Source organism: Sphaerodactylus townsendi, linkage group LG02 (genome assembly GCF_021028975.2).
Source record: "Sphaerodactylus townsendi isolate TG3544 linkage group LG02, MPM_Stown_v2.3, whole genome shotgun sequence".
Taxonomy (NCBI): Eukaryota; Metazoa; Chordata; class Lepidosauria; order Squamata; family Sphaerodactylidae; genus Sphaerodactylus; species Sphaerodactylus townsendi.
This window is the reverse complement of record NC_059426.1, coordinates 137,662,008-137,688,254: the sequence shown is the minus strand read 5'-3', so window position 1 is coordinate 137,688,254 and position 26,247 is coordinate 137,662,008. Positions and strand designations below refer to the sequence as shown.

General features: G+C 40.8%; 1 protein-coding gene across 14 annotated transcripts in view; it reads right to left on the bottom strand.

Moving 5' to 3' along the window:
• NPAS3 (neuronal PAS domain protein 3) overlaps window positions 1-26,247 on the bottom strand; it is an 875,259-nt gene that overhangs the window by 85,171 nt on the left and 763,841 nt on the right. For all 14 annotated transcript variants that reach the window (XM_048484759.1, XM_048484762.1, XM_048484764.1 and 11 more), the window contains one exon: window positions 110-228. In XM_048484759.1, the coding sequence (XP_048340716.1) occupies window positions 110-228 (119 nt within the window). The remainder of the gene's footprint in view (window positions 1-109; window positions 229-26,247) is intronic.

Here is a 26,247-nt window from a genome sequence, read left to right as displayed (position 1 = left end):
TAAGTGAGGTAAGAAAGAAGGTCAGATATGCCAGTTATTTAGCCATCTTCTTTCTCTTTGGCAGCAGAAACAAATCCAGCTATTCTTAGCAAAACAGAACAAAATTTACCTTATATCCTGAGGATTTGATGTGCACGCCTCGCTTGGTCAGGGTAGATTTCATCCGGATGAAAAAAGATCTCTCTAGATTGTTATCCGTCGTAAGTAGGCTGGGGCTTGTGGATTCCACTAGAATAGAAATTTTAAAAAATCATCCATGGATTTTTAAATTTGCTACAAATCCCTGCAAACTATTTTACAGGTATGACCACATGATCACTGAGCTAAATACAAATGTACCATGAATCACTTGTGCCAACATGCTGCAAAAAACAAGATGAGTCTCAGTTATTAGCTAAAATGTCATGTAGCTCCAATGTTCCATGCAGGATTGTCAGCCTCCAGGTGGAATGACAGAATCCCCGATAATTACAGCTCATCTCCAGATGACAGAGATCAGTGACCCTGGAGAAAATGGATGCTTTGGAAAGTGGACTCTATGGCATTGTAACCCAGTGAGGCCCCTGTCCTCCTCAGGCTCCATTCCCAAATCTCCAGGAGTTTCCAATCTGGATCTGGCGATCCTACCCCACATCCCCCATTAGTTGCCAGAGGTGACCTGGCAACCCAAGTTCCACAAGGTTTTGGGTTTCTCTGTGCAGCTAAAACTGACCTTCATTTGTTACCCTAAAGGACCACTCTCTTCAGAGGTGCTCATGTGCTCATTGCGGTCCTCTTGTTGCCACCTTCTGGTTGTCTCCATAATTAAGTTGCTTACTTGATATTTTCATGGATGTTTTCAATTGTGGCACCAACCATTTAAAATAGGCTCTCTGAGGAGGATGCCATCCTCCTATGAGGCCTGATAAAGCCATTTTATTTATTGCTCTTACTGAGGTTTGAGTTGCAAGTGTTTTCGGGGGAGTTAAAGTAGTGGTACATGATTGTATTATGTTTGAATCTAAGTTCCTTCAGTCACACATGAAAAGCGAGGTATAAATATCCTAATAAATACATATTTACTACTTCTTTGAAGATATATGTCATGGCACTCTGAAGCTTACAATAGATTGATCTTGAAGTAGACTTGCTGAGGAAAAATAATATGTGCAAAAGTAGGAAAATTCCACAGCTTCCTCCTCCTCCTCGCTCAAAGTTTGCTCTACATGATCCATATCCTTACAACTGACAATATAGACTGACTATTACTTTCAGGTTTTATCTCTAGATTAGTATGGAAACTGGTCAAGGATATCTTCAGTGTTTGCTATGGAGTTACCTATGCTACCTTTTACAACAGTGGTAATTCAAACTGGACCAACAGACTGTTAAAGGAAAGGGAAGCAGCCTGGATCACTCTATCTCAAAATAAATCCTGTGGTTACATGATATACTACTTTTATTTTTACATCACATTTTCATCAGATTCACCAAAACAAAGTTGATGGAGGTGTTCTGGATCAAACTCACAAGATAAATCAAGCAGAAATCTGTCTTTTTTGTTTCAGAAAAAGAATAGGGGAAAAAACTGTATTCATGTCTTTTCAAGTATATAGGTAATTATTAGCCAAAGCTTTTCCTGAGCTTTTTGTAAAAAGGATTTGCTGAGAGTAGTATAATTGACTGCCTGTAATACTGATATTAAATTTTATGTCCCTTGCTCTGATATGGTCATATTTACTTTCTGCTTATGGCATTTGTTGTGATGCGTCCAACAACAGAATGGTTCTTTCTTTAAAGTCTCTCTTAAGAGATTTTTTTGTTTTGTTTTAGAGAGCATGAATTCCATGTCATTTTAAATGTACAGCTCTTTATCACTCGAGGGAAAAGCAGAGCCATGTTATATTTAGTACTTTCATTTCTTCTGATTAAATATGAATTACTATGAAATTTTTCTCATCATCTAACACGCCATAATACGCCAACAGCTTTTTAATACACTATATAAGCACAAACTTCTGCTCTAAGAGCTTAATTTGCCCCTCTAATCCAATCACATCAACCTTATTTCTCTTATCAGAGATTCCCATTTTGAATTAAATGAGCTCATTAGTTTTAATCAAAAGCAGAGAGATCAAAACTTAAACGTAAATGCTTTAGATCAGAACTGTCAGTCAGCCGTGCAGTTCTATTTTACTAAAACACAAGATCAGAGACCCTTAGAACCATTTTTTCTCGTAAGGGATGCCAAGAGCTCGAAGATGCTATATCCTTTTTTTTCTTCCCAAGGACAGATTATACATTTAAGGTTAGACTTAATTTAGAGTGTTTTTTTCCCCTCCATCCTGGTGGAAATGGAAAAGTATGCCAATCTGCTGTTGTCTCTTTCACATTTATTGGTGCTGGTCCTTGGAGACCTGAGCAAACGTGAAACCATCAGAAATCATGCCACTAACCTGGCCTCAGCATTTCAGTTCTATTCAGCAATATCATGTTTGCTACATCTGAGAAATGAAAGTTTCAAAGCAAGGAAATATACGATCAGGATCAAGGTTACTGGAACCCTGGAACCACAAAAAGGGTCATAAGCAGTATCGGCAGTGGGAGGCTCACTGTTAATTATTATAGATATTATACAGCATTCTACAGTACAGTGCGTAAAGTGTACATTAAGAAACCACAGCGTGTGTTCTTCCCACTGAGTGAATGAATGTTACTATCAGCTTAACATGTACAGCAGCTGCAGTCCAGTACATTGTGACCTAACACAGACTCCAAGAAAAATATGCTGCAATGTGTTGTTAATGGAAATTACCTAAATACACGGAAGTAGTGTTAATTAGGAACATAAAAGTTCCCTGCTAGATAAGATCAAAGGTCCACTTAGCCCAGCCTCCAGTTTCCAGTAGATGATTCTGGGAAAACACACAAGCACAACATAAAGCCAACAACTTTGTTTCCTCTCCAGCAGCTGGTATTTAGTGGTACACTGCTTCTGAACACTGAAGTTCTATTAGTATCAAGTTTAACCTCCCCCACCAATTAATTATACACAAATCCTCTTCAAAGTACATTTTGCTGTGGAGTTGGGGGTACCATACCCAAGAGTGATTTCCATTAGTCAAACTAGGCTTAGCTTACCATGACTAAAACTATCATCTAATTGATTGTTCAACTACATTTACTTGTGTTTTGTCTTTTAATTGATTAACTAATTACATTTAAATGAATTTGCTCTTTGCCAAAAATTCAGTATAGTGACTGCATCTAGTGCATCTAGAGAAAGGCACAGTTTCTCTAATAAAGGCTACTTGAAGACTGTGACAGATCGTCGTCTGTACATAGGCACAGAAGTAATCCCTTCTGGGCAGTACCTTCCCCTCCCCCCTTAAACTCCCTATTATTATTTTTTTATGTGCTATTTCCTGTACCAGCTCTCTCCTGGTTTCAGCCCCAGTCCAAACCCTGAAATTTGTTGAAGTGGGCTCTATGCAAGTCGGGTGATTGAGGGTGGGTTAGGATGGGAGATGGGGATGAGTTTTTAAAGGACATTTTAGAATGGTTTTATATTATTGTATTTTTATGGTGTTTTTATGATTGTACCCTGCCCAGGGACTTTGGTGATGGGCAGATCATAAATATACCGAAAGAAACTAATAAATAAATATTCCTGGATGCCACTGGATTTCTAAAGATAAAATCATTTTTTTATTTCTTGAAAATACTTATATCCTGCCTTATCTCCTTCAACTAAAGGTGGCTTATATTTGCTAACCTCCATGTGTATCCTGGAATTCTCCTTAAAGTTCAACTCATCTCCAGACTACAGAGGTCAGTTTCCTAGAAAAAAATAGCTACTTCAGAGTGTGGACTCTATGGTATTATGCAGTTAACTACCTCTCTCTTCAAACCCTGCCCTTAATAGACTTCACCCCTGAATCTCTGAGAATTTCCCAATCCAGAGATGCCAGTTTCACCAACATTGAAAACATAATAACCCATGAACAACAGGAATTAAAAACATGGAGATGAAACATATTGGTGTTGATTCTTAAGTGGGTTTATGCAAATAATCTCTCCTCCTGAGTACTTTAACAGGCTATTCCACATGTAAACAATTCCATAAAGGTCTACATTCTAAATTGTTCCCTGTTCACTGTCCACTGTCCCCTGCACAATATTTTTCTCTTCTTATGAGTTGTGTTTATCTTTTTTCAACACTCCCTTTCCTACCACAAAACTCCTTCCGGCAACAGTTTTACCATCACAAAGTTTGCAACACAAAAATCTCTGGGACTTGTATGATAGCAAACTTTCTGCGTCCTTGCTATAGGTTTAGCAGTCCTATCACATTACAACTCACAGACTGCTTGGGCTTTCAGGCATGAAAAGGGAGCTTTGTGCTCTATCCCTTCCTTTGCCACACTTCTGCTACTGAAAGATAAATTTTAGAGCAACAGCAACAACGTGGATGCTTGGAATTTATTATTAAATAAATTTATTATTAAATTTCCTGACAAAGGTTGGGAAATTTCTGGAGATTTTGGCTGAAGGGGACTCAGTTGGGTATAAGGCCATAAAGTCCTCCCTCTAAAGCAGTCATTTTCTCCAACAGACCTGATTTGTCATCTGGAGATCTGTTGTAATTCCAGGAGATCTCCAGGTGTCAGCTAGATGTTGGCAAGGATTGAGTCTGTCTGTCTGTCTGTCCGTCCGTCCGTCCTTCTTTCTTTCTTTCTTTCTTTCTTTCTTTCTTTCTTTCTTTCTTTCTTTCTTTCTTTCTTTCTTTCTTTCTTTCTTTCTTTCTTTCTTTCTTTCTTTCTGGCAGATATTTGGCAGCTGGGATTATTCAGAAGTATTATTCTGTATTAGAATAACCAAAGTCCTTAAAATGTCACAGGACTGAAAATGAAGTGTTTGGATTCTTCCAGCCTTGGATTCTTCTCACCTGTAAAGTGCCAAGGGTCTTTATTGAGATATTTGTACTTTGATTTTTCTCCCCAGTGGGAGAAGACACTCCCTCCTCCATTTTACCTTCACAGAACACTCCTGTGAAAAAGATTAAGCTGAGGGAGTGTGACTGGCTTGAGGTAACCCAGAAAACTTTAGTGGTAGAGAGTGGATTTGAACTGAGTTTCCAAGATCCTACTCCAACACTCTTACCACTACATCATGCTGGCCAATATAGTTTACTTTTTCCTTGAAATTTCCATAATCAGAACTAGTGACATAGTTCAAAAAACCTATCTCCACAATAAGGACTGAGTTGCTCAACTACTTGACACACCTTGCCTGAATTATTGTCAGGTTACCTCTTGGTATGACTGCCCATTATGTAGCTACCTTGGTCTATCTTAATGATCCCCATCATGATGTTTGTTGAGGTGTTCCCTGGTGCCCATATGCTTCTTTGATAAAAGTACTCAAAGCAAAGAGTGAACCCTGACTTTCCTCCACCTCACTGGAGAAGGATATGTTTCAGAAGAACCCAGGAGGCATCACAGGTACTACTGCAGGGAACATCCATTCAGTAGCAACTACCTTCATCAAAGAATGATGCTTGGCTTGTAACCTCCCACTTTGTGATCAACTCAAACACTCCATTAGAACCATTTTGAAGTGGCATCTATTTCCTACTCTCAAAATTCCAGCCAGAAGTGCCCACAGACCCTATCAGTGCCCATTTTCACTTGAATGTGCCTTTTGCCTTTCAGCCCTGACATCTCTGCAACTTCCACCTCATTTTTCTATTATCATTGTTAACATAAAAATACTTTCCACATTCTTTTTCCTTCCCTGTCAAGCCACATCTAACTTATGGTGACACCAAAGGTTTTCAAGGCAAGATCTGTTCAGAGGTGGTTTGCCATTGCAGGCCTCCGCATCACAACTCTGGTATTCCTTGGAGGTCTCCCATCCAAACGAATGCCATGGTTGACCCTGCTTAACTTCTGAGATCATGGCATTCCGCATTGTACTGATCGAGAAAATAGTAGCTATGCTGCAAAGAAATAAAATGTGGAAAATACAAATATAGTTACTATTAAGTATATTCTGTGATAATTTTACTTTAGCAATTTAGTACTGTCTCATTCACAGATTATCTGAATGACGTCAGGATGAACTGTGTGTTACATGGCATTTGTAGGATTCTGGATTTACCACCCATGACAGCAATAAATCACTTGGTAGACTGTCGCACACATGAGAAGCGACACAGATCTCATAAATCAGATCGTGGAAATCATACCTATCCCATAAAATAACCATGACAATAAATACAGACAGGGCTGTGAAGCACAACGGGACTGAAATTATCCTGGTTGCCAAAAGAATAGCTATGTTCACCTAAGGTACTGATTCTACCACTGGCTGGAAACATAATCAAGATACATTTTCTAAAGGTAAGAAAATGTTAAAATAAAGAAGCTGCATTAAATTTTTGTCTCCAAATAGGCTAGCTGTCAAGATAGTGTTCCCAAGTCAGGGCAATTTACATACAGGCATGATCAGTAGCATAACTGATTGTTCTGCAGTAAAAAATGGGTGGGCATATTATCTTATGTCAGATATTCTGAAATTATTATTACATTTATTCTTGATTAAAAAGAGGATGCTTAGAACAAGCTAAAGAAGAGTGTACCTAGAAAGGATTCGGAAATGTAAAAGAAGTACCAATCAGGTCTATGTAACAGTCAGTTGATAGCACCCACTGCATCATGAAGTCTAAAAACTGAAAAAAGCAAAAAGAAAAGATAGGGCATGAAAAGCATCACCTTCTGAGCTCATCCCTTAAGAACTAGAGAGATTTTAAAGTGAGTAGAATATTGTTGCCAGCCTATAAGTCAGTATGGCAGCACCCAGCTGTGAGGTGGGTGCAGGGGTACAGTGTGCTGCTATGCACTGCCTTCCACCCAGGATAAGCGAGTGGAGGGTCCACTTGGGGGTGTGGCCAGCACAGTGGCTTACACCTGTAATCACCACTTTGCATCCCATTGCAGAGCAGGTCAGAGTGCTTTAGTATAAGCAAAATCAGTCATTTATTCATAAACTTGAATTCTTGGGTGAACTCAGTGGTGGAATCCAAAAATTCTAATAACAGGTTCCAATGGTGGTGGGATTCAAAGAGTGGTGCTGCCGCACGCACGCACCTCCAGTCCCTATTGGGCAAGGAGGTTGCTTTGGTAACCCCTTCTCAGCACTCAGAAAAAATTAGTAACCACTTCTAGAGAAGTGGTGAGAACTGGTTGGATCCCACCTCTGAGTGAACTGAATGCCAAACACCATTCAAACCCCCAGGGATCTTATAATATAGGGTGAACGAGGAATGAACAAGCAGATACAATTCTACACTTACCAAGGCAGGGATGTAGGCATAGATTTTTTATGGGGGGTCGGGGGTGGGGCCACCCCCACCCACCCCTAGGGCATGGCCACACCTACCCAAGCCCCACCCCAGCCTTGCACTTATAAAAGCAGTTCTCCAAGGCCAGGGATGGCAGCCTCCCCCGCCCTGCCCTCCCCTGCCTCCCACCAGCTGGGCTCCCAGCTGGCAGTTCCTTCTGCCCTCCCCTCTGGGCAGAGGCATAGAGGGAAAATGGAGCCCAATGCAAAATCTGAGTCCCCCCCGCCCCCCGGCAGCCGCTGTGATGCTGGAATCCACCCCCAAACAGCATTACTTTCAATGGTGTTTAACTAGAGAGCCCAAATTCTCCTTTTAAATCCACCTTAAAGGGAGAATCTGGGGTCCCCAGTTAAACAACATTGAAAGTGATGCTGTTTTGGGGTGGATTATCCCCCACTGTGAAACAGCATCACTTTCAATGTGGCGTAGTGGTTAAGAGCAGGTGCATTCTAATCTGGAGGAACCAGGTTTGATTCCCAGTGCCGCTTGAGCAGTGGAGGCTTATCTGGGGAATTCAGATTAGCCTGTGCACTCCCACACAGGCCAGCTGGGTGACCTTGAGCTAGTCACAGCTTTTTGGAGCTCTCTCATCCCCACCCACCTCACAGGGTGTTTGTTGTGAGGGAGCAAGGGCAAGGAGATTGTAAGCCCCTTTGAGTCTCCTACAGGAGAGAAAGAGGGGATATCAATCCAAACTCTTCTTCTTCTAAACTGAGGACCTCAGATTCTCCCTTTAAATCTACGCAGAAGGAGGTGGATTTAAAAGGAGAATCTGGGGAAATTTGGGGGGGTGCCTGCTGTCAGGGGTGCAATTGTTAAGCTAGTAGCACCAAACTTTTAGGGTATCTTTAGGAGACTCTCTTAATGATACCACCCAGGTTTGGTGAAATTTGGTTCAGGGGGTCCAAAGTTATGGACCCTCAAAGGTCCATCTCCTATTACCTTCCATTGGAAACAATGGGGCACCCCATTTGGAAGTCCATAGCTTTGGACCCCCTGGACCAAACTTCACAAAGCCTGGATTAACATCAATGGCGACTCTCCTTTCCCAGGTTTCAGGAAATTTAGTTCAGGGTGTAGCCCCCATCTTCTATTAGCTCCCATTGGAAACAATGGAGGATGGGGGCACTCCCTTTGGGAGTCCATAACTTTGGATCCCCTGAACCAAATCTCACCAAACCTGGGTAGTATCATCAGGAGAGTCCCCCAAACAATCCCTGAAAGTTTGGTGCTGCTAGCCTAAACAATGCGCCCCCTGCAGGCCAAAAACTGAAAATCACTAAAAATATTTTTAAAACCCACAAACGGGTGGGTGGAGCTTCGGATATGAATGGGGTGGTTGAACCCGAGAACCCTCCCCTTACCTACGTCCTTGTACCAAGGGCAAAGTAATGCTCATCAACAATAACACTGCCTATACTGCTATATATTTTCTTCTGTTGAGTTGAGAGCTGACATTCAAGGAAGAGGTCTTGCAATTGTAGTGGGCAAGTCAATTACATTTTAGAAAATAATCAGAACAATGACAATAATCAGCACCTAGCTAATATTAGCTGCGGTCCATCAGTATGCATACACACTATGCACTATGTAAATACTTATACTGAAAGGACTGTACTGGTTTCCAGTAAGTTTTCAGATTTTGTTCAAAGTGCTTGAACTTTGAGCAATAAGGCCTGGGTTCAAATCCCACTGAACCTTTATTTATTTATTTATATCCCACCCTACCCCAAAGGGCTCAGGGCGGCTGATTCTCACTTGGTTTCTCTCTCTTTCTCAGCCCAACCCACCTCACAGGATTGTTGTGAGGATAAATTAGGGAAACAAGCATTAGAAATGATGCTCTGAACTCCTTGGAGGAAAGGCCGGATAAAATATGCCTGATTAAAAAATGAGATCGCTGAAATGGAGTTCTTGCAGAAAAATATATTAAAGGTAATCCTTTAATGCACTGCGTTACCTGGGACCTTCATATTTGCAAAGTCTCCTCTTTTAGAATGCTTCTTTGCAAGAGTTCTATTCCAGCAATCAAATTTATGAATCAGGCATATTTTACCCTGCCTTTCCTCCAAGGAGCTCAAAGCAGAATTCCCGATGCTTGCTTCCCTAATTTATCCTCACAACAATCCTGTGAGGTGGGTTGGGCTGAGAAATAGAGAGAGAAACCAAAGGTCACCAAGTGAAATTTAAGGATCAGTGGATTTGAACCCAGGCCTCATTGCTCAAAGTCCAAGCACTGCACTGTAGGCAATGACACTTCTTCTGGCACATCTTATTACTGGCTACTCTCAATGACAAAGCATTCGACAAGAATAAGATGTGTCTTGCATGGAAGGATTTATCCTCTTAGATTTAGTTGCTAACTTTCTTCTTAGGCAAAGTTCTCACAAAACTAACTGTGACTTGTGTGTGTACATGCACAAGGGATTTGAGGTTTAGGAACCAAATAAATGTTTGGAATAAGACGCAACTGCTTTATCTTTCTAGGACTTGCAGATGTCTGAAGAAGGATATGGGGTGTTTCGTTCTCTAGAATTACTCTCATAAATTGTGACTGCTTTATGTTATAGTGCGGTCATGTAGTTACTAGATGACTTCTAAAGATACCTTGGAATGGTAATATTCTTTGTTCTAACAGGCCGAGGATATTGCCATTCCACTTTGAGAGTTTTTTTGTTTTATCTTGTAATCCACTTAAAAGGCACCTTAGAGCACAGGGAGATGCAGAACTGCTACTTCTGGCCTCCTCAAAATCTCTATACCAACACATGATATGAGACCCAATAAATTCTGGGGAGAGGAGGACAGCGGACAAATGCTTCTGGGGTTACCTGCTATTGCCACTCTGATTGGGAGTTAGAAAGAGCTGCCATTCTAGATTTTCATACTCCAAGCAGGAGTTTGCTTCCGGGGTCCTCTCCCTAAGGGAGCAAGGCGTATTTAAGCTGGTGTTTGCATGACAGCAGAAAATATACAGTGTCAAAATCAAGCTGCGATTAGTAGGTGCTCTTGCATGTGATTCCTAAGCTGCAGTTAGTTCAAAGAAGAAAAGGGGACGTTGTAAAGCTAGACTTTGAGACTACATCATCCCAAACACATGATGTGCTATAGGCTTTGTGGCACTCAAAAGAACAACCAGTAAGAATAGAAAACAAGAAAAAGGTGAGCATTTTAAATCTTATTACAAACAACCCATAAATGCAGCCACTTGAGGCAGCTATTTCTCGACAAAAAAATGCACTTTGTGCTTCTGGGATACTTTAGGATTCCACTTCCTGTACCTCTAGCCAGGATGGAGTGTGGCAATGCTTTTATCACACCCATAAAATGGTTATGAGCCAATTCCTCTTATGAAGCAGTCCATAAGAGTAAGGTCCTCCCCCACCTTTTTTTTTTACAACATGATGTCAGACAAAGGGCACTAGGACTTAGTCTTTGTACTCCAGTACAAAATAACAATACATAAACACCTTTGTGAAGGCAGCTTGAAACCCCATGTTTTCTATTAAGAAGTCATGTTCAATCTTCACTGTTGATAGAACAGAATAGCTAACACGGGGAACATTGTATATCAGAAAGGTCAATAGTTATTATGAGCTACAAATATATTTTTTTCCATCCTTCAGGCTGTTTAGCGCATATCACAGCATGAGCAGCTGTCTTCTTCAATGCTTTTAAAATTAGAATCCCAAAGAGGAAGAAAAAAATTACATTTGCAATGATTGCTCTTTGCTTTTGTAAGTTTACTTTAATACACTATTTTATATACACGAATTGTCTGTGCAGGCTATCCAAGGGGCAGTAACTGGCTGTTAGTATCGATGCTGGATTCCTTCATCTGTGTGTGTTGTTAAAAATGTCTTATCATAAATTATGTTAACATAATGTATTATTTTTCAAAGTGTTATATTACATTTTATTTATGCTAGTAACTTAATAAATATATGTATATCTTACCTAGAGGTTATACTACATTCATAGAGTGGCTGCCATTGAGGTATAAATATTTACCAAGAATTAAATGCCACTGGTGTCTGTGATATGCATTGAGACTTATGTAAAACAAGAAAAAAGAACAGTGTCTATCTGGCATCTGTGGAGCTTTTTATGGCAACTATTGTGATACTGTGATCCCAGCAACTACCAGAATTACAGATGTGAAGACTGAATCCCTCCCCATCTTTCAAGTATGAAGAATTGTTTAAACTATTACAGCCCAGCCTTAAATTTCCGGTCCTGAAGTTCCCAAAGCAGCATTTTCAAAATGTCAATTGTGAACAAAAACAGCTCAGCAATTTTGAAATGTAAGGAGAATGGAGAGCAAGTAGTTTATTCCTCTGTGAGTATGTGTATGCCATTACAGCAAAGTTCATGAACACCAAGACACCAAAATTGGCTAGCAATTTAAGTCCATCATAGAGTAACTCCTAAAAACATTAAACTACTAGTTTAGATCTGAGTAGGATTCTGAGTAGGCCTGCTTGGGAAGGATTGGTTTCTAAATTATCATTATTAAATTATCATTTTTAATAATGCTACGGAACCTCTTAAACTTCATGTAGTTTAGAGTTTGAGCATGTCTTAATCTGGCCTGCAAAAAGCACAATCTAGAGTACCATCTTAAACTAAGTTATCCTCCTCCATTAAGGCAAATAGATTTAAAAGCGTGTAACATTTTTTTTTTTTGGATTAGGGTGGCCAGGACTATAGCCAGAGGACCCCAACCTAAGCCCCACATTCCATGCGACTGCTTGAAAAGGTGGTGGGAGAAGGAGACCTAATGTTACAGATAACCTTTAATGGCATAATACAAAGATTTAAAATAAAAGACAAAGTACAAAGCAAAATTAAGATAGTTTGTTTATGTATGTGCATAAAAACCTGGCTGTTTGCTCTAGAGCATCCCTGTATTATTGTTTAACAGATAAAGAGTCTTCTGCTGGTCTGTCCAGCACTCTAAGCCCATCAATAAGGTTAAGAGGAACTTTGTTCTGGCCCAGTTATGAAAGGGGCAATAATACAGAACATGGTGTACAGTTTCCGCAGTTTTCATGCAGGTGCAAAAGCACTCGCTATGGGGTGCTTTAGAGCCTCTTCCATCCCTCAAAGTGGAAGGAAGCACATTGCATCTGGCCAAAGTGATGGAACATCGGTGCTCTGGATCAGAAAGAGAGAACAAATATCTGGCCATTCCTAGGCAGCCATATGGGATGCCAAGGGAGAGGGGAGAGCAGAACTTTTTTTGCATGAGCCATCAATTCCTGATGTTCTAATTGAAAAAGTCTAGAATTTAAAGTGGAGAACATCTTGTTGGGAGGGAGCATGGCTAAACATCGGGAGGCAGGCCCAAGGCATGGAGCTTCGCTTCTTTGAGACCTAATGTTGAAACAAAGGAGGATTCCGCAGAAGCCAAATATAACAGGTGCAGGATGTTACATAAACTGTTGGGGGGCGGGGAGACACTTCGCACAGGTCCTATTCCCAAAATGAGTTTGGCCTGTTTTATTCTCCTCAACCTGGGATTTTCAAAAATCACTAAACCAGCGATCCTGTTGCACAATCCTGCGCAGGAGGAGCTCCAATGAGAATACAACAGGCAGGAGATGTTTTATTTCCCTCCCTCCCATTCAGTCACTTTAGGTTCTGCACTATCCACTATGTCAGGGAGAATCCACTAGCCTGTCATCTGTGCAGGTAGCCCAGTACGTTGTGGGCAGATTCTCTGCCTGAGCAACTGAGGCCCTGTCCTTGTCTTCTTTGCTTTAATAAGCATGGGGCTGGGGCTGGGGTCATGGCCACACCCCTGAGGGGCGGAGCCCCGTCCCATCCTTATAAAAGCAAAGGAGATGAGGACAGAGCCTCAGTTGCTTCTGGTCTCCCCAGAGGGGAGGGCAGAATGGACTGCCAGCTGGCAGCTGGGAGGGGGGCAACCCCCCGAGCCCTACCCTCCTTAGCTTAGCAGGGGGGCGTCCGGAGAACAGAGCCTGTGACTCTAGCAAGTAAGGGAATTTGATTCTAGGGAGAGAAGAATTCCTAGCCCAGGTTCTTGGAACAGAGGTCATTCATCTTCTGGACAGAGTGGGTAGAACTGAAGGAACTAACTTGGGCTCATTCCGCACATGCAGAATAATGCACTTTCAAACTGCTTTCAGTGCTCTTTGAAGCTGTGTGGAATAGCAAAATCCACTTGCAAACAGTTGTGAAATTTCGGCGTATCATCAGGGGACTGTCCTTATGCTACCCTCCAAGTTTGGTGAGGTTTGCTTCAGGGAGTCCAAAGTTATGGACTCCCAAAGGGGGTGCCCCTATCCCCCATTGTTTCCAATGGGAGCTAATAGGAGATGGGGGCTACAGTTTTGAGGGTCCATAACTTTGGCCCCCCTGAACCAAACTGCACCAAACTTGGGGGGGGGGTATCATTAGGGCAGTCCCCTGATGAGACCCTGAAAGTTTTGAGACTGTGTCTTTAGAAATGTGCTCCCCACAGCCTGCAATCCCCATTGACAGCAATGCAGAAAACTCAATGCAGAACAAAGATTCTTGGGCAAATTTCTAGGATGTTACTGCAGGGGGTGCATTTTTGGATGTATCAGCACAAAAATTCACGGTGTCATCTGGAGATGATGGCACCCCCCAAGTTTGGTGCAGTTTGGTTCAGGGGGGCCAAAGTTATGGACCCTCAAAACTGTAGCCCCCATCTCCTATTAGCTCCCATTGGAAACAATGGGGGATGGAGCACTCCCTTTGGGAGTCCATAACTTTGGACTCCTTGAACCAAACCTCACCAAACATGGGGAGTAGCATAAGGACAATCACCTGATGATATGCTAAAATTTTGGTGCTGATATGTCTAAAAATGAACCCCCTGCAGGCACCAATGTCCTGGTGCAAAAAAAAATTGGTTATGGTGGAGTGGCCGCGCATTGGGGGGTGGGCATCCAATTCAGGTTTTGCCCAGGGCTACAGTTTGCCCAGGGCTGTCTCATTACGCCCCTGGCTTAATCAACATTTCACTCGTGAAAATTAAGAGTACACTTTGTTCACTATTGAAACATTCAGAAAGGAGAAACTCGCGTCATCTAGGACTCAAAGCCAGGAAAATAAATGGCCGGAAAATGGTTTACCTTGTCGTTTGAGTCTCTGCTAGCCTTAAAGGCAACGGCCTTAACCTGAAGAATTCTGTGTAGCCACGCTTGAAATATGTCTGATTTGTGCATTAAAGCGGGCTTAATGATTTGTTACAGCCTTCAGTTATTATGTTTAACCCCCCCTTTTATAGTTTTTAAAGTTTTTACTTCCCTTTAGAATTTATGTTTTTATTCCGTTTCACTATTGATCTGGTATGTTACTGTAAATGGAAATAAAAATTAAAGATGGCGTTTCTTTCTAATACCCCTACTAAACTGAAATCAACCAATATTTTGAAAAGGTCTCTATGCTGAAATTTAATTCAAAAAAGTACACTTGGATGACAGCGACACCAGGCTGAAGCCTGTCATATCTACAATCTGGATGGAACAAAGGAGCAATTGTGGTAATAGTTACTGTAGCATCCATTTGGCTCCTCTTTCCAGATAACAAGTTGCAACTGCCCCCCCCCCCCCACGCCCATCTTCATTACTGAAGAAATAGGGAAGCCAGCCTCTAGTTCTTCCATAATTAACAGGTCATCTCCAGACTACAGAGATCAGTTCCCCTGAAGAAAATTGATGCTTTGGAGGGCAGACTCTATGACGTTATGCTCCACTGGAGTCCCTGTCCTTCCCAGGCTCCATCCCTAAATCTCCAGGAGTTTCTCAACCAAGATCTGGCAACCCTACCCCCTCCCATTCCAGTGGCCCAGGGGGGCCTGGCAACTCTATGCAAAAATTGTTCCAAGCAGTGTGCAGAATTTATCATTGTCATGGAGGTGGGAAGCCATTAAGATCTTCTTGCCCCAGCATTGCTTTTGCCATGAAAGGTACCTTTAGGGTATAAAGGCTCTCCCTTATGAAAGCCAAGGTATTCTGCCACAATAAATTTGCTATTATTTAAGGTGCTATAATATGCTTTGTTGTGACAGCCTCAATAAAGCCTAAGATATATTACCTCAGTGATTGTTACAACTATCTTGTAAGGGAGGTCACTATTATATTCCCATAGGAAGACAGGGTAGGTACTTCCAATGAAGCTGGACGAGATTTGAAGTGGGAATCTTCCTGGTTCACAGGTCACATTTATAACCATTATTTGACACTATATTTGCACTAATATTTGTGAATCATGAAACCAAATGCCCACAACAACCAGCTCCTCTTTGAATATCTCAGCCATAGTCTTTTTGCAGGCTTTTTAAACACTCCATCCACGAACTGTTCTCAGAAAACACCTATTCACATTATTTGGTTAAAAACCTGTCAAACAGAGCAGGAGTGTTTTATTACGGAGGATTTCTACAAGACATTTGACAAAACCAATCAGCAGCTGTCACATTGCTTAAGAAAGGCCTTTTAAAATTAGCCTACGGTGTAGGTGTTTTGGCAGGATTTATCACGTGTTTTGAATGGCAAAACTTTCGCTTTTCTCCTCATGTACACAAATGTTTGTGTAAGTTTAACACTCTTTGGCAGCCCCTCCTTCAGGGAAGTTCTGGTTTATAGCACATCTTGACACAACATTAGGATGGGAAGATGCCAGATGATCAATTATAATATCTTTCTTCCCTTTTTCTTCCAGCCAGGCTTCTCTCCACCTTTGCTTGCAAATGGACTAATTGAGAAGAAACTACTTTGACGTGCCACATTTTGCAAAACTCCTGCAGCAATATCTTGCTTCTTTTTTTTGTTCATATTTATCATTTCCTCGACATTGCATTTTCACTACACAGGAGCTTGCACTGTTGTTTTTTTTCCTGAGCCTTGAGATCACCCTATGGATTAACAAATGATTGAGGATTCTCTCTTAAAAGACTCTTTAAAAACCTGTCAGAATCAGCCTGAGACACAGATTTATTATGAACTATTTAAAGGGCATAATATATGTATCCCCAAAGAGCCCTTGGAGCAAACTAAAAAGGAAGAGTGGAGTTCTCAAAGAAAGGGAAAAATTCTCCAATGTCCCACTTTCTTCACACCACGATTACTGTTTACTCAAAGGATAAAATGCCTAACCTGTCACATGCTGCCTTCAGAAGCCATATTGCTGCTCATGCACAGTAGTAAAAGAACCAAAAGAGTAAGACTCAACAGCAATAGGCCTGAAAGAGACAGCTATACTTTATCTTCTAACCTATTCACTAATGTGAATACATTGGGTACCAAACACCCTCATCTTCTGATACACACCACAATCAAACAACCATGAGAATGTCTTCCATCATGCAAACTTTGATCATTATCTTAATTATATGTTGTAGTACACTAAAAAGAAAAATCTATTGAGAAATCTTCTCTCATATGGGTGGCTACCTCTGACCTTGAAAACCACCATTTGTTGTGATTTCACCAGACTGTTTTTCAAATCATGTTAGAATTTTTTCCTCTTAACAGCTAATTTTGCCTCACTGAAAACATTCATTTCATTCAGATACTAAGATATAACTACAATTGTCAACCATTTCAAGTTAGCCCAGTAAATCTCAGGATAGACAGTCATAAGGTCACAGTCCCTTGCATTGTGACCTGCATTAATCTTACCAAATGAGGTTTACATTGTGAAGGGTGGTTCAAATTCCGCAACTGTAAGGTAACTTAGGATGTAGACAGTTTTTTGCACACAGAACTGGCTGTTTAGGTAATGCACACTGCTATTCATGGTCCCCTTGCTAAGTTCTAGATCTTTTTGGTTCATTCATCATTCTCTGTTACTGGGGAAAGGCTGCAGAGTGAGGCCATGCTCACATGGTATATTTTAGCTTTATAGAATCCTCCACTATTGATATCAGCAGACTGTCCAGGCTACAGGTGTTCAATGATGCTTGCTCCAGAAGATTTCACATGTGGTAACTTCTGTGGTTCTTCAACATACTTTTGAAGTATTATTGTAGTTTGAGTTTGAAGAGAGAAAAATCATAAGATCTTTGGGTTTGTGTGCAGTATTATGCATAATATGTTTCATGATTTTACAATCAAATTAATTGCTCTGTAACACTGATCTGAACTGTAAGCCTAGTTTGGCTTGGTTGGCAGTTTTTCTTAGCATGTGCAGCAACCAGTCTGAGCATTTACTGAGGTTGTTAATCATTCTTCTTTAATATGCCACACAAAAAGAATATGGGGCAATGAAGAATTCTCAGCTAGGGTTAGTACTGCTAGTTCTGGAGACAGAAGGCAAAATATGAAGCCAAGTTTCTGCTTAATTTACAGCACTAAAACAAACCTGTTCTACCTTCTTTATTCTAGTAAATGAGGGAAGTCACAGTGATTCAGTAGGTATGAGGAAATAAAATGAATACTTCAAGATAAAGAAGAAGAAGAAGAAGAAGAAGAAGAAGAAGAGGAGGAGGAGGAGGAGGAGGAGGAGGAGGAGGAGTTTGGATTTATATCCCCTCTTTCTCTCCTGCAGGAGACTCAAAGGGACTTACAATCTCCTTGCCCTTCCTCCCTCACAATAAACACCCTGTGAGGTAGGTGAGGCTGAGAGAGCTCCAAGAAGCTGTGACTAGCCCGAGGTCACCCAGCTGGCGTGTGTGGGAGTGTACAGGCTAATCTGAATTCCCCAGATAAGCCTCCACAGCTCAGGCGGCAGAGCTGGGAATCAAACCTGGTTCCTCCAGATTAGATACACGAGCTCTTACCCTCCTACACCACTGCTGCTTGTACCATCAAGTTGCAACTGACATATGGCAACCCCATCTTAGGGTTTTCAAGGCAGACATGATCAGAGCTATCGTCTGTGTAGCAATCTGGTCTTCCTTGGTATTCTCCCTTCCATGGACTAACCATGGCTGATGGTGGTGTTAGGAGCCAAGATTCTCTGACGAGATCAGGCTGCTAAAGGAATGCTTTATGGACAGATTTTTATATTAAGAATCACATTGACAATCAGTTTCTCAATTATCAGTGCAAAGAACTGAAGGAAAAATAATTTTAAGCTGGATCTGTTAAGTTTCCTTTCTTTCATGGGATTCCAAACAGAGTAGGCAGGGAAGTTTGGAGACTAAAGTTCCACATCAGTTAAGATCAGCTGGTTATTCTTCTGTGGTAAATAAGTCACCCTTTCTTTCACAGAGAACTGTTGAATATTAGTTCACTTTGTTACATTACAAGCAGCACACTTTTTCATGTTTACATGTTTCAGGTTTTAAGCTTCAAGCAGAACAATAAATAATTTCTGAATTCATAGAAATACATATACACAGAGAGATTTTAGCCAACACACACTGGCTCATTCCGCACATGCAGAATAATGCACTTTCAAACTGCTTTCAGTGCTCTTTGAAGCTGTGCGGAATAGCAAAATCCACTTGCAAAAAGTTGTGAAAGTGGTTTGAAAACGCATTATTTTGCGTGTGCGGAAGAGGCCAGAGATCTTAGTCAACTGACATAACTGACATAAGATAGAATTTTCATTCTTTGAAAATTCTCCCAGCATGCAGTTCTTGTATGCTAGAAATGAAAAAAAAACCAACAGGAAATTCTTAGATATTTGAGATATTTAAGACGAAGTAAAATGCATGCTTGTCTTGAAGTCAGTTCTATTTAAATGGATAAGACTTATTTCGAAGTAAATTTGGATTAGCCTAAGACTATGGCCGTTTCCGCACGAATGCGGAAGTGGCTGGGTCGGTGTTTCCCCAGGCCTCAGCGACGCGCCGGAGGCCCGGGGACAAGGTAAGTGCCGGGTGGGGGAGGCGTCTCGAAGCCGCTGCCGTTCGCTCGGCAGCGGCTTCGAGGCGGCGTTTCCCCAACAAGAGCGCTTCCGAGCACTCTGGGGAAACGCCCGGCTTCCACCGGCGACCGGTGGCCCGGTTGGACTGTCGCGAATGGCTGACCTGGAAGGCGGCGTTTTTGCCGTCTCCAGAGCCGCCATTCATCACCACGTCAGGAAAGCGGCCTAGAATTCTGTTTACAATTTAATCCGGCGCCAGTAAATGAAGCAGTAGGTGTACAAACTGCAGTTCAGTCAGTCTAACCTCAATCCCAGGGAGGATATTGGAGCAGATTTTAAAGGGATCAGTTGTCAAGCATCTGAAGTACAACTTGGTGATCTGGGGAAGTTAGCACAGATTTTACTCCATCAGGTTCTGCCAGACCAACCACAATTCCTTCTTTGAGTGATTGTGACCTGCATTAATCTTACCAAATGAGATTTACATTCAGGTTGTGGGAATGTCATCAACGTTGTTTATCTGGATTTAAGTAAAGCCTTTTACAGGGTTCTTCATGAAGTTCTGATGAGTAAACTGGAGAAGTGCATACCCGTCTCAAGGATTGGTAGGTGGATAGGGAACTGGTTGGAGAACCGCACCCCAAAAGTATCTGCTAATGTTTCATCTGCTTGTAGGGGGGTATCCAGTGGTGTGCCACAGTGCTTAGTTCTGGGTCTGGTACTTTTCAATTAATGAGGTGGATTAAATCTGCAGATGACACCACAACGGGAGGAGTAGCCAGCAACCCAAAAGATAGAATTCAATGTGAACATTCTGGGAAAGTGGAAAGAAGGACAAATGCAGTGTTCCACATTTGAGTAACAAAAATGAGAAGAAAGCATACTGGATGGGGATATACTTCTGGCTAACACTATGTCTAAACAAGGTTTTGGGCTATGGTTAAACCATAAGTTGAATATGAGCAAAAAATGGCTAATGTGGTCTTGGGGTATATCAACAGGGCCATAACATCCAATCACAAGATGACATAGCCCTGCTGTACACCGCACTGGTCAGGCCACTTCTGGAGTACTGTGTGCAGTTCTAGAGGCCTCACTTAAAAAAAAGATGTGGACAGAATGGAGCTGGTGCAGAGGAGAGTGATGAGAATGATCAGGTGCCTGGAGACCAAGTCCTATGAGGAAAGGTTGAGGGAACTGGGGATGATCAGTCTGGAGAAGAGGAGATCGAAGGGGCGGGGGGATGATTGCTCTCTTTAAGTATGTGAAAGACTACCACTTAGAGCAGTGGTGGCGAACCTTTAGCACTCCAGATGTTACGGACTACAATTCCCATCAGCCCCTGCCACCATGGCCAATTGACCATGCTGGCAGGGGCTGATGGGAGTTGTAGTCCATAACATCTGGAGTGCCAAAGGTTCGCCACCACAGACTTAGAGGAAGGGGGGGAGCTGTTCTCATTGCCAGCAGAGGATAGGACTCACAACACTGGTTTAAATCACAGGTGAAAACATACTGGCTAGATATCAAGAAAAAATTATAGTAAGAGTAGTTCAGTAGGAATTGGCTTCCTAGGAAATGGACAGCTCCCCCTCATTGGCAGTTTTTAAGAAGCAGCTGGAAAAACACCTGACAGGGATGCTTTAAACTGAGACTGCATTGAGCAGAGGGTTGGTTTAGACAGCCTGCATGGTCCCTTTCAACTCAATGCCTCTAGTCTAGCTAGAATAAGAACTGAAATCTTACATGAGCTAAGAATGAAGACTTTTCATTGCTACTGACTATGGTGAATGCTACAAGATAAGAGATGAATGGTTTTTTATATATATATATATATATATAAAGGATTCCATATTTTGCAGAAAATTTTTACAGGAAAACAAGTAAGAACTTCCGACACAAGAACAACTATTTACATGTTAATTGAGTAAAAGCGAAGCCACACACCAAGGGACCAACAAAATCAGAAACCATAGAGTATGGAATGTTGTCCCATCTTTTGTTCTACTTTTATGTCACAGCAAATCCTGGTCACGAAAGGATCAAGTAAATATATGTGTTCTATGACTCTTCCCCAGATTCTCTGGTAGTTGATAAGAAGAGATGCAAATCAATTGATAACATATAACAGAATGATTAATATGCTGGATTTGCACAATTAGTCATTGGCATAAAATGCAAATTGGTTTGCCCAGATTTAGAGAACTTGAATATGGCAACCCTATCATGGAATGAGTTAACTGGTTTTACAAGATACTTTCTGAACCACTGGAATCAACGAATAGAACATATTTGGATTATTCTACAATTCTATGATGTCAGAATTGGTTCGTTGTTTTGCTTCATACATGATTCCAGTCTTGGTTGTGGAGAGAGACTTGTAAGCCTGGATAGGGATGTTATTCTAACTGCTTCAAATGGTAAAAGCTCTTTGTCTGACAGTTCAGTATAAGGCATGAACACTGGTGAGATAGACAGAGTATTCTTAATAAAATCAGGCATTTGCATAATTATGGCTTCCTCATATTAGAATTTTTGCATTTGCTTAGCAAATTTGGCTTTTGCTAACATGATGCAAAAGTTGTTAATGAGTCTCATTGTATTAGCAACTTTCTATCACATTAACAAAGATTGAATTTGCTAATGGAATATGACAGTAGCTAACACAAAATTAGAGCACGGAGAAACCAAAATCTCTGTAGGCCATCAAAAGGTAATGATCAACATGTAAACAAAGCTTCATCTCCCCCCTCCCCCATTAAGTATAATGTGAACGTATGTGCAATGTCACTCCCATTCACACCCACTACAAGTTCCTTAGGAAGGTCTTGTTCTACACAACACTAATGCAATCATCACAACACAATAATTAATTTCTGATGGAAAATCATGAGCCATCAACTTTTATCATTATGAAAGAAATGGATCATGCCAATAGATGAGGGGATATTTCGAAGACAAAATATGTATTCTTAAATTATTATGATTCTCAACATTCAAGTAATTTGGCAGATACATTTTCTTACATGCCAAGCAACCCAAAATATAGCGATCAAACCAGACATCAAGGATTTATAGCTGGGGGGAAGGGGATAAAAAGTGAAAATTATGTAAAAAGAATGGTATTGGATGTAATGATCCAGTCCAACTTCCAGTTGGCCATGCAGCTTTACTGCTTCCTTACTTTTCTTCTGCCAGATCATTTGTTACTAAACATTCCTCCACAATTTCCACTCTGTCTCTACTAAGACAATCTTACAAATTTCTTAGATGTGGGGGAGGGGGGGCGGAGGTTTTCCTGAACTGGAGGCCACTCTACTTGTGCCAGTTTTACCCCATGGACAATTTAAAAGCTATTTAGCACTTTGGTTCTGTTTTGATGAGAGTGAAGCCAATCTCTTCAGTATAGGCTTGGCGTGTCCCAATATACGACTCTCTCCCACCCATACATAGAGAATCCTCAACTCAGCCACTCTATTCAGTCCTGCACATGGAAAGGTAGCATTGCAGGGATAAAACTGTCAAAGGCTTTAATGGCCAAAATTAACTAGCTGTTGTGAGTATTCTGGGATGTGTCTGTGATCTGTTAGTTTCAGCTCCTAATGTTTTGTCCGCTTCTATGGCTAGCGTCTTCAGAGGAATGTCATGGTAAGACATCCTTGTACCATGGAGAGAAATACATCTTACTGTGACATACCTCTGAAGATGACAGTCATAGATGAAGGCGAAATGTTAGGAGCTAAAACTAGCAGACTACATCCACACAGCCCAAAACCCCCGCAACAGCCAATTTCTGGTATTGTTAACCTGGAGATCCTGGACTTTAATATCTAACCAAACAGTTTAATTCTACTTTCCCAGAACTCCCACATACACTTTTCCAGGTTGTTTTGTCAAACAAGGTTGCCAACTTTGGGGCCTGGAAATCTGCCAGAACTGTGACTGATCTCGAGACTACAGAGATCAGTTTCCCAGAGAAAATGGCTGCTTTGGAAGGTAGTCTATATGGCCTTATACCGTGATGAAGTCCCTCCTGCCCTTAAATGCCACACTCCCAGGATCCACCCCCAAAGCTCTAGAAATTCCCCAAACAAGAGCTGGCAACCCTAGCATGCATCATGACCACTAGCTCCTCCCCTTCTCTACCTTGTAATCTGTCTACATGGGGAGACAACATCCACAACCTTCAGACCTAGCATGCAAGACATCCCACAGTCATTGTGACCATCACAAATCCATCTATGTTCTGAGTTTCTAACCCTGTACTTCGAATTTTTAATTTCTAACCCATGACTTGAATACAAATAGCCATTCTGTTCTTGACCTATTAAAACTTTGTTTGCTATTATGCTAGCTGGCAAGCTAGTCATGCAGAAAGGTGTTGAGGAAATGAGCCAGTGTGTTCCCCTGGTGATATAAACGCTTTATCAAGCTGATCCCTGCCTTGTTATGTAAACTATACCAGGTACTGTTCATTTTAAACAGGGAGATAAACAGATCTAATATGCTTCAGGGCGTCATGCTTTATGCATGAACTGCTTTTTATTTTTATATTAAAGATTTTCTTGACACAACCCTTTGCAATGGAGTAAAGCAATAATATGTCTTAACTACAACCACAGCAGCACCTGCAAGTTCAAAGTAGTGCGAAAGATATTCCCAGTTCAATTAGACCAATGCAAACCTTTTTAATTAATTCTTAATAAACAATTAATTTTTTAGCGTGCACTTCTTGTAATAAGAATGTCTCTCTCCAAAGATAAATGAAGAATATCCTCAGAGATGTGTGTTGTAAAAAACAGAACTCCTTCTGTTTCTATTTATTTATCATGTTTAGATACCTTTCATTTTCCTATCATTCACTTTCCCATCATTTCCTATCATTCTATTTTTCAGTGTACTTTTTGCTTGGATAGATACCACATGTAATCATTTTTAACCATTTAATGCTGTTATTAACTAGAGCAATTTTACAGAAATAGCAGTCAAAATACGTTCAGTTGTTAAAAACACAAATACCTACAATAATGTTATGGAGAGAATAAATGGAAAGGAATATACATCAGTCAAACACAAGGACAGAGGGTCATCAAGCAGCAGGTGTTCAAGATGAACAAATGGAAACATTTCTTAATACAGAACATTAAGTAATGGAATTCATTGCCAAAGGTTGCAATATTCAATGTTACACATGGCTTATTAGCTTAAAAGATGAATTTAGATATGCTAGTTAGGGATAGGTCTATTAATGGCTCCTACCCATGACAGCTATACAAAGAGCCTCCATGTTCGCAGAATACTGCTGTTTGCTAAAAGCAGGGAAAAAATGACAGGGGCATTTGACTGAATACTTTAGGAGCCAGATTGCTGGATAAGGTGCCTTTTATTTGGTTTCAAGAAGGGATTTCTCATTTTCTCACTTTTTAATAGCCTGTATATCACTTAATCTTTATCATCTTTGTAGTGTTTTCTAAAACAAAATTCACCTCAGACAGATGTTTGTCACCTAACTTCATGCCATACCCCCAGACTACAATACTCATATAATTCGATGATTCTCTGCTGTCAACTGAGTGAATTATAACTTTTTAATTTAGCCAGCTAAAGAATTACTTTAGTACAACTCTAGGGCAGGAATGTGTTAATAAATTTGTACTTTCTGCCTTTTCATTTAAAATAACCCCCTTGAGCTGATTAAATGAAATATCACTTGTTTAATAACTGACAGAACATTATTTTTAAGCAGAAATGTTTTGCATATTTTCCCATCCCAGCTTTTAATTCTGCTCACAGTGCAGGGAAGGCACTGACATCACACAAAGAGAGTAGAGTTTAGCACTTGAATATAGTTTGTCCTGTCAATGTGGCATCTATAATTTAGTGTGAAGCAGTGAGGTAGACAGAGCATTATCATTAGAAATCATCCTGAACAGGGATATAAACCACACTCGCAATAACACTTGTCACAGAGGTGACTGTAGTCAAAACTAATATCCAAGAGTTTCAAGATAAATGCTGACACTGCAGCCATCCTACAAAACTATTACTGTTAACACACACACACACCCTAAACAAAAATATGAACCTTCCCTGGAGTGAACAAGTTAATATAAAGTTTGTACCCTGGGTAGCATAAATTCCTTGTGAATTAATGCACGTAAAACCTTGCTTTATCTGAATAAGGTTATTTTATGTTTCTACAGAGGATTAATCAAATAGTTTTCTCTGGCTTAATGACTATAAGTTCCCCTGAATTCCTGCCTCTCCCTTTCCTTTCCCATCCCTATGGCATGCTGGAATATATGTTTGGAGACCTTAAAACCAGATCATTAGCAGCACCTGAGATAGCTTGAGTTGTTCCTTCTAACCTGGAGTGTTATTCCTCAGCCAGCATTTCTACCTTGCCAGTCTTTTCACTGAGCTTCTCCTTGCAATTTAATATCAGTGCACTTCATGCCACATAAACTGTGAAGCCACAGGGATAACAAAAACTCTTGAATTACTGCCTTGATAGTTTATTTGGGCATGAATACAAGGTGCTGTACACCGTTTGCTTATTTAACATTGATGGCAGGCATTTCAGAATAAAAAAGAAGAAACAAAGGAAAGACACTCCAAGCATGAAGACACCAATACTCATAAGTTTTACTCAAGAGAACAAATATAGCTCAATTCTTTTTATGCATGTTGAACAAGAGGTGGGGAAATCTTTATGTTGCCTTTCATAAAGAACCTTTTCTGTTCTATTAAGCATTTCATCTCAGAAATGGATCCTACAGATCAGCGTTAAGCTACAGGGGAAGAAAATTGAGAAGAAATTTAACACATATAGCTTCCTTCCACAGTTCTGTCATTTGGTAATTTTCAGCAGCAATAATGTACATTTACAATGAAATCACCTGCAAGATACTGCCACAAAAGCAGCAAGTTTAGCCAATTCCTATTTTCTCTGACCCAAGACATTTTACATACAACCATGACTGTCTGATACATAAATGTGATTGTGAACAAAGCGCTTCAAAAAAGATCTACTGAAAATAATTCAAAATTATGTG